Genomic DNA, 15,792 nt, shown 5'->3' with positions numbered 1-15,792 from the left:
CTGCCTAATCTCCATCACCACTTCTGACCACCCCCTCTGCCCCTTCTCCAGGCCCACCGTGCTGAAAGCAACACGCTCTTTCCTGCCTCAAACCCTTTGCACATGTTTCCACGGCTGCAACACACTTTCCCTCCATCCTCACCTAGATCTCAGCTTTAACACCACTTTCTCAGGGGATATTTTTTTTGACACCTACACCTTTACCACTACCCTCAAGTCTAAATGAGCTTCCTGCACTTCTCCTTCAGAGCACTTATGACAGTTTTACTATATATTTAGTTGAGAGAGGATTTATGTAAGGCTTTCTCCTTCCCCAGACTCCAAAATCTTTGCCCACAGGAATATTCCCTATTCTGTTCTCCGCTGTATTCCCAGTGTTTCCATGAAGCAACACAAAGGTGCTCAGTCGATACTTGCTGGATGGAAAGTGGATCCACTGATGTTCCTATGTGTTTGGGGCCATATGAAGCCATAGTAGTAGTTACATAGATTTACTAAAGATACAACCCTGTTCGCTAATAGATCTCATGTTAAAAACAGTATATACACAATGTTTAAAAAATAGCTATACAGGAAAACACTCTGGCATTTCCTCAAAAAGTTAAGCACAGAGCTATCATGATACAGAAATTCCACACCTAAGTATATATCCAAGAGAACTGAAAGCATAATGTTCACACAAAAACTTGTGCACAAATGTTCACTGTATCATTGTTCATAATAGGCAGAAAGTGGAAACAACCCAAATGTCCATCCACCAATGAATGGTTAAACAACAGGGGTAAAGCCATACAATGAAATATTACTCAGTCATAAAAAAGGAATGAAATGCTGATACATGTGACAACATGGATGACTCCTGAAGATAAGCCAGTCACAAAAGGCTACATGTTGTATGATCTCCTTTATATAAAATGCCCAGAACAGACAAATCCATAGAGATAGAACGTAGATTAGTGGTTGTCAGGGGCTCATGAAAGAGGGCAGTGGGGATTGACTGCTTATACGTCTGGGGTTTCTTGTGGGGGTGATGAAAGGATTCTAGAACCAGATAGTGGTGTTGGGTGCATAACGCTGTGAATATTCTAAAAAACACTGAACTGTATACTTGAAAATAATGAATTTTATGGTATGTGAATTATAACTCCAAAAAAAAAAAAAACAGCTACATAAAATGATGCCAATGGGCTATTTAAACATTTGCTTAAAATAGCCTTCTCAGTTTCATAAGTTCCTAAAATGTTTCCAATGTGAGCAGCTGGAAATGGTTACACAACCATTAGATGCACTAATGTTCTTGTGTGTTTGGGACATGAATGTCCTCTGATGTCAGCTCTGGGCCACCCCTTCCAGCTCTGTAATCTAAACTAGCCCTCCTTGAAATGCTGCCACTTGGAAGAGACTGGTCAGTTCACATCTGAAAATAGCCCTGAACCACTCTCCTGGGTTCCCCTTACAGGATGGAAGCGTCACAGCAGGCTTCCCAAACTCAGCTGACCAGACCACACCAGGGGGTCTGCTCCACCAGGGAGGTTGGAAGCCTGGCCACTTTCACTGAAACCTGGAAAACCATCTGAATCTGCTTCACTTGTCCATCCTCCCCACCTGCTCGTTCCCCTCAACCTCGCTCGGATGGTTTCTCCATGCACATTCGAACCTACCTACGTCCCTCCCCTACCTGACCCTTCTGCACCACCCTCCCTCTGTAAACTAGCCTGTCCTCCTACCATCTCTTAGGGGATGCCTGCCTCCACCCAAACAGTACATCCTCCTCCTCTCTCCTCCCCTACGCTCCAGCCAAAGGTTTCCTCCATTCATCACTGAAGACATACACTGGAAACTATGGCTTACTGCAAAAACTGATATGTCTAAGAAACTTTTAAATACATTTTCAGTTAACAATGTTTTCTATCAAACTGCAGAATCAATGTATTATTGTCCAACTCAACTGGAGTTAGATAAAGGAAAAGCTGAGATTCTTTCCTCCTCTCATGCCACTTTCTCAAGGTAAGGAATGCTGGTGCATCCTCACATACTTTTCTCTAGACAGGCATGCACATATGCATGTTTGTTTTCTTTCTTTTTAAAAATTTATTTCTCTGCAACTTGGTTTTCCACTTAACATGTACTTCCAGGACAAAGCACCGAGGCAACCCGTTTTTTGAGAAATAAGCCCTTGTATGGATGTGTCCATTACAAATGGGTCAGATAACTGAACAGACTCACAAGACTCCACAGGGTGTATTCAAGAAAAGTTTTAATCAAACTAGAGGATATGGTACAGTGGGAAAATAAAAGCCCAGGCAAGCATCAGGGGTCTGAGAAACTCCTAGGCACAGCCCTCCAGGGTCCCTTCTCGTTCACCTCGGACAGGGATTTTGAACCTCCATGATATGGAGGTTAAATCTTAATTTCAGGAAAGCCTGGGAAAATGTTTCCAGGGGATCTTTTATACCCCCCAGTCAATTAGACAAACCAGATTATGTTACAAATTAAATCAGGTAAGCCATCAATCTACATACATCCTTAAACTAAGCAGAGGAGCTAATTTTGGGTGCTTCAGGGGAGTTTCAAACCCTGCAGAGAGCATTAATTCAACAGCAGTCCATCTCGTCCTTCTCTTGGCCAAGGTTCAGCATCACAGTTCCAGGTGTCTCTGAGATCAGCACAGAGGTAGTCCAGTCCAGCTGTGAAACAACTCTGATTTACACAACAGTTATATCATAATGTATTCACCTATCCTCCTCTCAATGGAAATTGTGACTTCTAATTTTTTCTACCACCTCAAATAACACTGAAATATATTTATGTAATTGTACTCTATAGGAGAGGAGTCCCAAAGGAGCATTGCTGGCTCTAGGGTATTTGTGTTTGTACTTTTATCAGATACAACCAGATTACTTCCATACTGCAATCTACACTGTCACTAGCAATATATAAAGTTCCACTGACTATAAACTTAGACAAGCACAAACAGTTATCAGTTGCTTGAATTTTGTCAATCTGATGGGTACTTGGTACTTATTCTGAAAGCTACAGTGGCCTAGATTAATCCAAGTGTAAATTACCTTTATGTCCTATACCGAATTAGAATTCTAACTAAGAGTAACATACTTTTGGATGTAGTACAGAACCTTGCCACTCAACAGGTGGTCCAGAGACCTGCATCAGCATCAGCATCACCTGGAGGCTTCTTAGAACTGAGGATGTTTCTATCCCTTCTACCTTCTACCCCCAATTTCATTTGTGTTCGATCTACAAAACCGTAACACAGAAATAAAAGCTAGAAGTGCATAGCTTCTTCAAACTTGAGGCTAGACCTATCTTAGGATATAGAGAACAATACAGAATTCTGGTGAAGTTAAAAATCAGCTCACGACATATAAAAGGTTTCTGGGGACTTCCCTTGTGGCGCGGTGGTTAAGAATCCGTCTGCCATTGCAGGGGACACGGGTTTGATCCCTGGTCCGGGAAGATCCCACATGCTGCGGAGCAACTAGCGCCACAACAAGAGAAGCCACTGCAATGACAAGCCCGTGCACCGCAACGAAGAGTAGCCCCCACTCGTTGCAACAAGAGAAAGCCTGCGCGCAGCAATGAAGACCCAATGCAGCCAAAAATAAAATTAAAAAAAAAAAAAAGGTTTCTGTACAAATCAAGGCTTGGATAAAAGTCAGTCACAATTCATTGTTGTCTTTACTTCTGAACTGGTTCCTAAACATCCAACCATAGAACAATTAAAATAAACCGTATCACATGTATTATGCTGGTGACTGAAATAGAAACCTAGTTATTTTTAATCACTGACCTCCTCTAACCCAGCTCTAACCAGGTTTAGAGGAAACAAGAAATGATGCTGGGTCCTTTGCTGAGCTTTTAGCTTCCTTGGGCCCAAGTACACTTACTTCACAACTCTAGAGAAGGTGAGCCATGGAGGAGATGATCAGTGATGCCTGGTGAAGGGGACTGAGAACAAGCTAGGAAAGAATTATGTCAATGGCCTGTCTTATGATGCTTTAACAGCTCTTTCTTTTAAATGCAAATGTCCTCCACCTCTCAGCAGTTCCCCAAACACACCTGCTATAATTTCCACACTGGCTAATTAGTCTGACAGTATGCATGGCAGAGCTCAGATTATAAACAAATACCTCAAATGTCACCTGTTCTTACTGAGCAGGATGCTACTTAACAGCTTTGTTGTAATGGATTTTCTGTTGAAATAAAAACAGTCTGTTAGAGTCCCTTGGGAATTCCCTAATCAAAGGCTCTGGAGAAACTGTCTCTCAGGACTCAATCAAATGTCGCACACGTAGAGGTGCTGGCTGAGGGTCTCACACTGGCTTCTCTGAGAGAAGCCATCACCACGGCGATCTAACCGGTCTACCATTAAGGACGTTACAGGAAGAGTCACTGGAGTGTGTGGGGTGTCGTTCCTGGGCAATCAAGCCACTTCTTGAAATAGGTTAACAAAAGGCAAATTATCCGAAAGGATAATGGGCACTACCCTTGTCACAGGAGATAGAGAAACCACAGCAAAGGCAGCATGCTGCAGTCCCTAAGTGGCAGGAAGCACTGAAGAGGAGCTTTAGTGCACTGAGAAGGCTAAGAGAACTGCTGAGACTACGGTTTTGAACTGCGCAGAGAAGGAAAACCAGGATACCCATATTAAAGCATCAATTCATTCACCAAGTAGACCCTTACAAAGACAACTTGAAGGCAAAAAACCTCTTGTGGCACAAACTGACACTGCACAAAAGTCTCCTTCGTGAACCTGCCTATAAAGGTCAAATTAAGCAACAATCTGCTTGGGATCCTCTGACACAAAAGACAAAGGGAACCTCCTGAGTTCCACTCCCGACCGTATTCTCTACAGAGATTTCTCAGTGAATCGACACCACTTCTTCCAGCTCACTTTAAATCTTTTAACAAGGGTCCTCACCAGCAGCGTCAGCATCACTGAGAATTTCTTTAGAATGAAATTCTGGGGTCCCCTGCGAGGCCTACAGAAGCTCTAGGGGTGAGTTTCAGCAAGCTGTTTGAGAACCAGTGACTTATTTTAAAAAAAAATATGGGTGAGATGATGTGATCAGAGCACAAGGGGCAGCAACCTCCTTCGCTCAGAATGGTTTTATTTTCCCCCCAATGCTGCTCAGAGTCATGAATCATTTGCTTTTTCCTTTATGTAATTGAGAAATTCCTTGAAAGAAAAATCTCCTTGCATCGCCTCACCAGTCATTCCACCCTTCCCTGCAGCTAGGCTTCAGTTCTCCCAGCCCCACGTCTGCTCTCCAGTTTAGAACTGGAACTCCAGTTAAGAACTGTGACTTTTTTTTTTTTTTTTAAATTGAAGGAGATGTGATTTACAATATTGCATTAGTTTCAGGTGTACAGCATAGTGATTCAGATTTTTTGCAGATTTTATTCCATTACAGATTATTACAAGATACTGACTATAATTCCCTGTGCTATACGCTAAATTCTTGTTGCTTATCTATTTTATGACTTCTTACATGCTGGATTTAGTGGGTATCACAGCCCCGGTCCTCTATTACTTCAGCATTTGGTGTTTGATGGGGTTTCCCCTCCTTTGCCGAGTCCAGCTGGATCTGTCCACTGTGTATTTTCCTTTGCCTTCTCATTGCCACCACCTTATTCCCCTTCCCTAAGTAATCAAAAGTCAGTCTCCCTTTGTGCCTCACCCCACCCCTCCCCATACAGCTGTCACATTCTTTGTTAAAAAGTATGACTGGGAACCTAGCCACACCCTTCAGTAATTCTCTCCAAGTTCTTCACCTGGGTTTTCAAAGCCTCCAAATTATGACCCTAACTTGCCTTCCCGTCCCTGTCCCCACTGCTCTCTGCCACGTATCCTATGCTGTAGCCAAAACGGACTGCATTCAGTCCTCCGTATCCACGGGTTCTGCATCCACCACTCCTATGCCATTTTGTATAAAGGAATCAGATTTTGGTATCGGCGGGGGTCCCGGAACCAATCCCCCATGGATACCAAGGGACGTCTGTATTTGCTCTTCCCAGAATATAACTCACGCCTTCCCATTTCCTCCTGGATCATCCCTGCACCCACGCCCACAGCTCCGCTTACTCAAGGTCCACTCGTCTTTGTGATCCTTGTTTGTGACATTTCTGAATCCCCACCTCTCTCATTTGGCCTTTATTAGTTTTTCTATCTCGTATCATAGTATCAGTGAGCATCTTTTCTTCCCTACCAGATTCTAATTTCCTATAGGGCAAGCAAGAAGCCTGGTTTCTTTCTGCATTTTCTGCATTGGGTCTTACACAAGGCAGATGTTCAGCAAGACTTACTGAAGTGAAACAATAAACGTTCTAACTTGGAGTCACACCTGTTTTTCTCCTTTCACTTTATCTATGGCCCTCAATTTCCTCAGTGGATTTTGTTTCTTGGTGTGCTTTTATTTATGGGACAAATGAAAGATAATCTGCGGTTGTATTTCCCCACAAATAAATACCTCCTCTTCATCCAGAGCTGTTGCTAAAGATATCTAACCAGTTCAGTTCATAAAATTGTACGATTTTAGAATTTTAATTTGAAGATATTAACAATCTTAGAGGTGTCTGAAAACATTCTGTAGCACATATGTGCTCAATTTTTAAGTCCAATTTTTATGCTCATGGAAACAATACTTTCTAAGAACTATTTATAGATAACTGATGTACACGTGGCAGAGTACAGGTCCAGGCTTATGGATGGATCAGATGTGCAGATACCTCCAGGGAAACAAAAAAGCTGCACACTGGCTTTTTCAGTAAGCCAGGAAAGTGGTGCTATTTTAAGTCCCTTAGCATGAAATGAACTCAACCAGATGGATTCAGCCTTGTTAGTAGGTCATTTCAGGCTTAACAACCTAAAACAAATTCAACCCACACCAACTCAACATCTTTTTCATAAAGGACTTTAAAGGTGAAATAGCTTGCAGTCAGAGATAAGCAACTATGTGCCCTGCAGGGAAGTAGCCTTGTTAGGGGTTATCAGCGGCCACCAACTCAACTCCACTTCTGAAGAGGCTGATGTAGCTCTGGGAAAAGACGAATCAGGTGGAGATGAGATCTATTATTTTTAGCTATGTGCCTAGTTAAAAAGAATTTCATGTTATCTTTTTCTAAATTAAATTAAAACAGAGCAAAACTGCTTTATTAAAGACTTATTCTACTGCTTTATTAAAGACTTATTCTAATCTAATACCTACTAACAAAACAAGGTATGCAACAATCTAACGGTACTAATGTGGCCCTCATTCAACGGCAGCAGCCAGTCAGGTGACTGATGGGCTGCCAGATGTCACAGGTGTCTCCCAGACATTCTCACCTGCAGAATGTACGTACACCATCCTTAAGGGAATATATCCAAACCTGGGATTTTAAAACAGCAAATCTACTTCATTAAGAGGCATCTTTAATTTTAATTTTTTAGATCCCAAATATCTTTCTTAGTCTGCACCTGAACCCCATCCTTTCCCAGGCCTCCATATTGTGACTTTATGTGAAACTGTCATTCCACTTGAAATACTAGCCATAGCAGTTTTCCACAAAAAATAAAAGCATAAGTTTACAATTTAAAAAGAGAACTGGCTCAATCACTACAACAAATTCATATGGGGATTGGCTTCAATATACATATTATAATGATAATTACAAATGCATAATTAACAAGTTTCTGCAGAACTAAGTTTGGCCAAGAAAACCCAATTTAGGACACAGAGTGAGAGACTGCCTCCCGTGTGTATGTAGACACGTGGAGGGAGGGTATGTCAAATATTGTGAGCTCAAATATTGAGGAAGAAATCAGAGAAAATAAGGTAAATTTAGATGCCAGGAAAACCTGGGGGTCCTGAATACGGCAGTGCTCTGGGCTTTTGGGCAGTGGAAGTGATAAGTGGACACAGTGCTGTGTTCATAGGATGCAGAGCAGAGTAAAATGATGATATGATGACTTCAACAGAGACAGTAAAGAGGAGGCAAGAACTTCTACCATGTTAGTTTTTTTTTTTTTTAATCTTTATCAGCGCCTGCGAAACAGTCTGGGACACAGTGTTTTGGAAATACTGCTTTTCTCTTGCTCACACCCTAGATAATGAACTTTCAAGGAGGCTCCTTTCATTTCTAGTCTCTTCCTGCTTCCTATCTGTGCTGAAGTATCTATACAGAGAGCGGTTCCGTCACTCACATAGAGCACCTGCTAAGGACGGGCCCCTGGGCTAGAGCTGTGAGGACACAAAGATTAGGAAGACCTGCCCTCTGCAGAATCCAGAATTTAACCCCTGATCAAGTTCATTAATTGGTGAAAATGAGGCATCAGACAGGTACCAGTCCACTGAAAATGTTGTAAGTGAAATCATGAATTTGTATTTCTGAAGTCACTAGGGAGTGACAGAGAAAAAAGTCACTCTTTAGTGCCTCAATGCAAAATAAGGAGAGAAAATATTCATTTTTCTAAGAATATAGAAGGATTAATATTTGAATCTGAGGGAAAGACGTCCTCATATATTACATGGTCTTGATAAACATTTAGAAAATGAAATTTAAGTAAAATACTAAAAATATCTGTCATAGATTAATTGCCTGTCAAAAATAACCCCCTTCCCACTCCTACACCACTTCCTGCCTCAACTCAGGAAAGCAAATTGAATTTCAGTCTGGCCTACCGACAGATGGCTTTCATATAAAGTATCAGTAATTTGAGTTATCTGACAGCAAATAGTATCCTACTCAAACATTTGTTATCACCTATCAACTGCAAAATCAAAAAGACGACCAAATACTCAAACTAGGCAAAGAAAAAAAAAAAGAACGATTTGATTCTCTAAGAAAACAATCAAGTAGCAAACTAAAGACCATAATTTCTTGAACATGGGCTTTCCAACTATTCTGACTTAAAATGATTTTTATATGTAAGCCTTAATATTTTATTTTTGACATGAGTTTTCTATACTATAGAAGACTTTCCTCTCACTTTTTAACCACAGAGCTAATCCTGTTAATCCAGAATGAATTGGTGAACCAAGAATGATAACCAAGAAAGAACCTTTTCTCTGAATAGTGGGCAAAAAGGGAGTATCTCTGGAAGTAGGCAAGTACCTGGGAAATCAGAGAACCCATCCATACCGGGTGTGGTAGCTTACATCAGCACGGCTCTGACGGCTACTCTTCAACTGTACAATGCTGACTTCTTGTGCCAAGGCTTGAAAATAAGTAATTGCTAGTCCCTGAGGATAGGAGCCCTCTGCCACAAGACACATTACGTATTGGAAAAAACAGTTACATATTTTTGGTTCAAAAGCTGTTACTGAACATTCTGAGCAACATGGCAACAAATGTGAAAACTGCACCAGTTGCCAAAAATACCAGTACCTGAAACATTTTTGCTTTTTTTTTTTCCCCCTTTCAATACCTATGGCTGTCCCTTCCCACCTAAACCCCTAGAGTAGCTTAGTCCTCAGGCTTCTAAGAGCCCCCTATTCCGTGTCATTCTGCTCTCTGACTTTAATCTGCATATTTATCTTATCTCTTTTCGGCTTGTAAACCTTCAACAGCTACTCAGCATACGTAAGAAAAGTTGGAACCTCCTGGCTTGGCATTCAAGGCCCTGTAAAATTTGACCCCGGCCTACCTTTCTGATCATGTCTTTGCTTCCCTTTGCCCGGAATCTCCTTTCCCCATCTGGCACTCTAGTGGTTCCACAAAGCCATCCAACAGCTGTCTTCATCTCTGCTCAGGAAAAGCTCTCTTCATCCTTCCTCACTCGGCACACAGGCAATGTCTTGCCCAGGTGCCTCTGCTCATCCAAACTTTTCCCGAAATTCAAGATCTAGCTCAAGTTACCCCACAATTCTCTCTTCTGCTTTTGAATTCGTAGAGCATTTGACACAGGAACCAGCATTTGCCACAAAAATCTAGAGACACTGAGATCACGTAATCCAAATCCTTCATTTTCCACACAAGATCATTTTTCACCTTTATAGAGTTCCCATCTTATACTTTTTCATATGTCCCATAATAAGTATAATCTCAGTAAATATTTAATTTACTAGGTGATACTTTAATAAATGTACCTTCTTCAAATGCATCAAAGATCAGCAGATAATCCCTTTGGTAGAAGGTGGTAAGAAGAGAAGCAGGGCATTTTGACAGAGTCCCATAAAAGTCAGAGCCGTATAAAAATACTGTTTTTAATTACCAGCTAATTTTGGCAGACATGGCTGATCCTCATCACATCAGGGAACTTCAGAGAGAGATGAGATTCTCAGAGTGGGAAAGCTCAGGGATGGGGTAAGATGTCTGTTTCACATGTTCCTGGGTATTTTTTTTTTTTTAAATTGAGAGCACAACAGTCTATTTGCTTGTGTTGAAGGTTATTTGGGTTTCAACTCCATCAAAATGAGACCCACAACAAAAGAGCCACATCAACATGCCATGTGCTTCCCAGAAGCTGGCCTGGTTTTAACTGTTTTATTTATTTCTGGAGTATATATCTTCTGCAAGTACAGGATAATTCAAAGTGCTTCCAATATGCCTTTTACTCAAGTAACATCACATCTGATTATTTTCTATAAATCATACCTAGAGTACATCTATAGATCACACACACACACACAAAGACATTTTGTAGCACTTAACACTGTCAAAACAACTGCAGATTTTATGGACAGTACTTGTGAGTACATTGCTATGAGGCATTTAAAATGTATTAAAAATGTTACTTATCAAAACTATCAATATTACCCCTGGTAAATCACTCTAATGTGAATTTAAGTATCATGCTAATAAATGCTACAAAGGAAGAATCTATCCTGGAACAAAAACTTAAGAGATACACAGTGTTCTCAGTTGAATTATATTTAATTGAAGTGATTTGTATATATTACTATGAGTGTATTTGACAGATACGAGAAACAAAATGTAAAATTCTTACCTTGGGTCTGTTTCTTGTTCACTGCATTATCAGCTTTATGTCGTTTCTAAAATTTAAAAGCAAAAACAAAAACTGTGAAAAAGTGGATGAGATTAACAAAACAAGATAGCACCTACTACAAAAGAGAGATTTTTAAAACTTATGTTTCTCAAAGATTTTATCCTTTCACACCCATATCAATTTTATAAGTACGCCCAGGGTGTGGTGATGGGAATAATCAGGGTACGCAGGAATTTTAAAATCGAAAGTGCAATCCACAGCATCTTTATATGCTACTCCTGTTCTGGGAGTACAGGGGTGTGGTCCTCGGAAGGATCTTACATTATCATACAGGTACGATTAAAATTTTAATGTACTAGCTGGGCTTCCCTGGTGGCGCAGTGGTTGAGAATCTGCCTGCTAATGCAGGGGACACGGGTTCGAGCCCTGGTCTGGGAAGATCCCACATGCCGCGGAGCAACTAGGCCCGTGAGCCACAATTGCTGAGCCTGCGCGTCTGGAGCCTGTGCTCCGCAACAAGAGAGGCCGCGATAGTGAGAGGCCCGCGCACCGCGATGAAGAGTGACCCCCGCTTGCCACAACTAGAGAAAGCCCTCGCACAGAAATGAAGACCCAACACAGCCAAAAATAAAAATAAAATAAATAAAAGTTAAGTACATTGGAAATTGGAAATAATGTTAATTCCGATTAAAAAAAAATTTTAATGTACTAGAAAAGATGGAGCTGAAAGGCTGATTTAGACTTTTGTTTAAATAACTTACTTAAAAAAGAAGATTGCCCATGAGAATTACCTATAATAACTACCATTTAATAATGGTACTGAAATATTTTCAGTTTCTTATGAAATTCATTATCTAATTAGCTGAGTACGTCCTCTATAATTTAATGACGTGCCGATGTCTGTCAATGACGGGAACCAAATATGTCTACCGTTTGCACAAAGCTGCTTCTCCCCACTGTTCCCCTACAGCCCCCTCTCCCACTACCGCAAGTCACTGAGTCTCATTTTCCCTCCTCCCAAAGCAAGAAAAAATTAAACGGTAAACAAATGAGTTAGTCTAAGTCTAGGTGGGTGCGTTTGAAAAGCTACAGAAGCCAAGATTTTATAGCAGTAAGAAAGAGAATGGGAAGGTCAGAGGAAAGGTGAGAATTTGAGTGGCCAGGGGAGGCTATCTTCTCTACGGTTCAACTAGAGGTTTTCCATGGCTTCTGTCTAAACTTACAGCATCGAGCATAACACATCAGCCTCTGCTGACGCAGAAGAAATGTGTTGGGTGTAACTGACTCTGAGCTCAAAGATTCTATCATATAAAGCCCAGGGTCAGGTTTAGCTGCACATACCTGACCACAAGGTGGGTTGACATGAGTGTAATAAAATGAGTTCCTAAGTTCCCCGTTTGAGAAGAAACATGGTTTTTAGAATCACAGGCATAAATGAAAACACTTTTCCAGAGAAAAGCCTGGGCTTGTAGATAAGCACTCCAAGACACAGCAGCGCTGATGAGGAGTGGCATGATAGCTGGCACTGTGAGCTCAGTTCATCCGAACAATCAGCCACTGAACTGCACAAAATGCAAATAAGGCATTCAGAACGCCTCTGTGGAAGGCTTGTTGAAAATGATTCCTGCCACATCCATACGCAGGAACACACCACAATTCCTTCTCAATAAAACACTCACTAATAAAAGTGTAACAATGCAGACTTTTAATAGTCAAATTATTGCTTCCAAAAGTAAGCACATGATTTGCCAGCAAAGGTTCTTAAATAAATTTTTAAAGTTCTGTTAAATTTGCAGCATCAGTGGAGAATATTTTATGATTGATAAAACTCTAAAATACTTACTCTTTTTTTGCTGTTAATAAAGATCTTGAGAAAATTAGGAAGTAACCCAAAATAAATTTTGGTCCAAAATAAATTTGGTCCAAGGCAAATTTAGATATCTGAAGGCAGTGCAAATATTTCCAGAACAATGCACATCTATGACAGACAATGGTTACACTTCCAACTGAAGGAGACAAATAAAAGCTAATTAATGAAACCCTCCACTTAAACTGGAAATTTAATCTTAGTGAAACTTAAGGAGATCCTGAACATTTCTTTCCATCTGCAGAGAATTCTTATATAGGAGCCTCTCCTTCCTCAACCTTCCCACCACAGAATAAATTAGGTTACTTGTCAAGAAACAATTGTTTTGAATATACATAAGGATCCAACCCAGATAGGTACATTCTAATCTTATCATTACATTGTATCCGAAAGAGATCCTATTTCTTCTAAAACTAATAGTTCAGAAGAAATTAATATAGCTATTCTCTGAGTTCAAATACTTCTACTGTCCTGTAATCAGAGTTCATTTAATATCACTGAGAGCTAGTGAATTATTTAATATTATCAATATTTGATTGACAGTGGTCCAATAAACTCTACTGTATAAATAGTGCCATGAACTTTATGGTTCTTAAGCATGTGGTACTGACCACCCCTTCCTACTGGAAACCCTTCCCTCCCTAGACATATCTTAAGACATCATTACCCAGGTGTTCTACCTGCACCATGGCCCCTTCTTTATCTCTCTGAGATGGATTTCCTCAAGGCTTACTCCCTGCCCTCTCCACTTCTCACTCTCCACTCTCTTAGTTCAATCATAACTGCAATTTCAATGATAACTGTTATCTAAATATATACCAGCCAAGACTCTCATCTGAGCTCCAGACTATTATATCCAGTTGCCTCCCTGACAGCTCCCTCTGGCAGTCTCAAAGGCATCTCACACTACGTCCAAAAGGTAGTCTCTGACTTTAACCCCCAAGACTAGGTACTTGTCTCAGAATGGAACCACATACCATCCACTTGCACAAACCAGCAACTTGAGAGTCGTAAGTACCTTCTTTCCCTTTCGCTCTCATCCAGTGTATTTCTTCATTCAATAAATGTTAACAAAATACTGTGTCAGGCCCTGTTACTATTGCTGATACAGCAATGAACAAGAGACAAAAACTCTTGCTCTCGTGGAACTTACATTCTAGTTGTTGGAGATAAAACATTAATAAAATGAGTAGGATATACAGCATTTCAGATGGTGATAAGTCTTGTCAATTTTACTCCTAAATATATATTGAATTCATTTTTCCATATTTCTTTATCTTTACAATACCACTTAGTTTAAGGCATCTTTATGTTTTCATACCAACTATTACCAAAATCCTCTCTTCTTTCCTTGCAATCCATTTTCTATATTTTAGTCAAAAAGGTCTTTGAATGATGACCACACAGTTAACATTTATTCGGCACTAATTATATACTAAGCACTGCTCTAAGGACTTTAGTGCATCATTTAATTCTCATAATAGCTGGTGTGGTTACCCGAGTAACGTCTGTCCCCTGTACTAGACTGCAAGCTCGATCATAACTACTTTTACTCACTGGCATATTCCCAGGATTTGGTCTCTGAACACTGTAGACTTTAAATAAGTATTTGTTTTATAATGATTAAAGTTTATCAGTGTTTAAGTGAACAAGTGTATAGCAAAGAAGGCATGTTTTTAAAGGTGAATATTATCAATTTAACAACGTTGACTCTTACCATAAGAATTAACATTTGACATTATGCAGCTTTCTTTTAAACAAAGAGTTCTCCAATGATTCTATATTTTCAAGTAAGCGTATATGTAATTTGTTACTTATACACAAAAACAGGAAATCATATTATGTTAAGGTGTCCAAAGCACTGAGAGTTAAAATTCACTGGGGTGGTTGAGTCTTAGGTACTTCTTACTGTTTTATTGTAAAATTTTTTTAAAAAAGGTTGTTTAACAGAACATAAAGGAAGGCTTACTAGAATGTAAGCTTTGTTTCATTCACTGATGTAAGAGTGGTAGACGTTACTGTATTCACCAATAGCTAATTCTCCTCTATTGCTATGGACACTGAGATTATAGCTCCCTTTTGTCATGTCACTAGTTCTAATATTGTGCTGTAAGCAGATGTGATATGCACCATTTCTATGTACCTCCATTCTCTCCCTTCCTCTGGTCTGGTGACCACTGATATCCCACACAGCAGAGCCCTGATTCAGCTGCATCCCTGAGTGACTACATGACCAATGGTGCCTCCTGCCCTCCCTTCCTCCTGGACGAAAACCTGCAGTGTCTTTGAGTACATGAAAAATCAACTTATGTTTAAGCCCCTGGTATTTGGGACTTGATGATTACTGCAGCAAAAGTTTAACACATCCTAAAACATACCCTAATGAATCCTGGGCACCTAAGTACTGCTTCACATATCTTTGTTGAATGAATGAAAAATTATACGTATTAATTATAATTACTGATAAAGATACTCTTTGTCCAACTATCTAAACGCTTACCTGATTGTTTTTCCTTTTCTAGGGAGTAACATTTCAAACTTTCTATCACCTTACACGTTGACATAAACTTCTTATTAAACCATTCTTACAGAACATTTTTAGTCAATTTCTTAACACTGTTTTTTTAATTGGAAAACTACTTCACGTGATATCTTATTACCCACAATACTATTATTACATCCTTCAGGAACTGCCTGATTAGCTGCTTTCCAATAGTATCCAGTTATTACATATGCCAATAAGAGTTCTGTTATAAACAAGCAAACAAACTTCTTGGATACTATTTTATTTACCATGTGCTTTCATAAAGAGAGATATTAGAAACCATAGCTAGAGAGTTTATAGTTTTGCTAGGGAAAAGGGAAAAAAAAGGAAAGGCAGTTTAGAGCAGTGATTATAAGGCAGGGGCTCTGGAACCAAACAGCCTTATTAGCTCTGTGACCTTGGGCAAGTTAACTTACCCCTCTGTGCCTCCTC

The 15,792-nt window shown here is 40.0% G+C and overlaps 1 protein-coding gene across 6 annotated transcripts in view; it reads right to left on the bottom strand.

Annotated features, from left to right (window-relative positions):
- Positions 1-15,792, bottom strand: part of ATP8A1 (ATPase phospholipid transporting 8A1) — a 235,328-nt gene that overhangs the window by 176,389 nt on the left and 43,147 nt on the right. For all 6 annotated transcript variants that reach the window (XM_082390480.1, XM_082390482.1, XM_082390481.1 and 3 more), the window contains one exon: positions 10,949-10,994. In XM_082390480.1, the coding sequence (XP_082246606.1) occupies positions 10,949-10,994 (46 nt within the window). The remainder of the gene's footprint in view (positions 1-10,948; positions 10,995-15,792) is intronic.

Source organism: Balaenoptera borealis (genome assembly GCF_965194805.1).
Source record: "Balaenoptera borealis genome assembly, chromosome: 4".
Classification (NCBI taxonomy): Eukaryota; Metazoa; Chordata; class Mammalia; order Artiodactyla; family Balaenopteridae; genus Balaenoptera; species Balaenoptera borealis.
The sequence above is the reverse complement of the archived record's forward strand: the minus strand, read 5'-3'. Positions and strand labels throughout refer to the sequence as shown.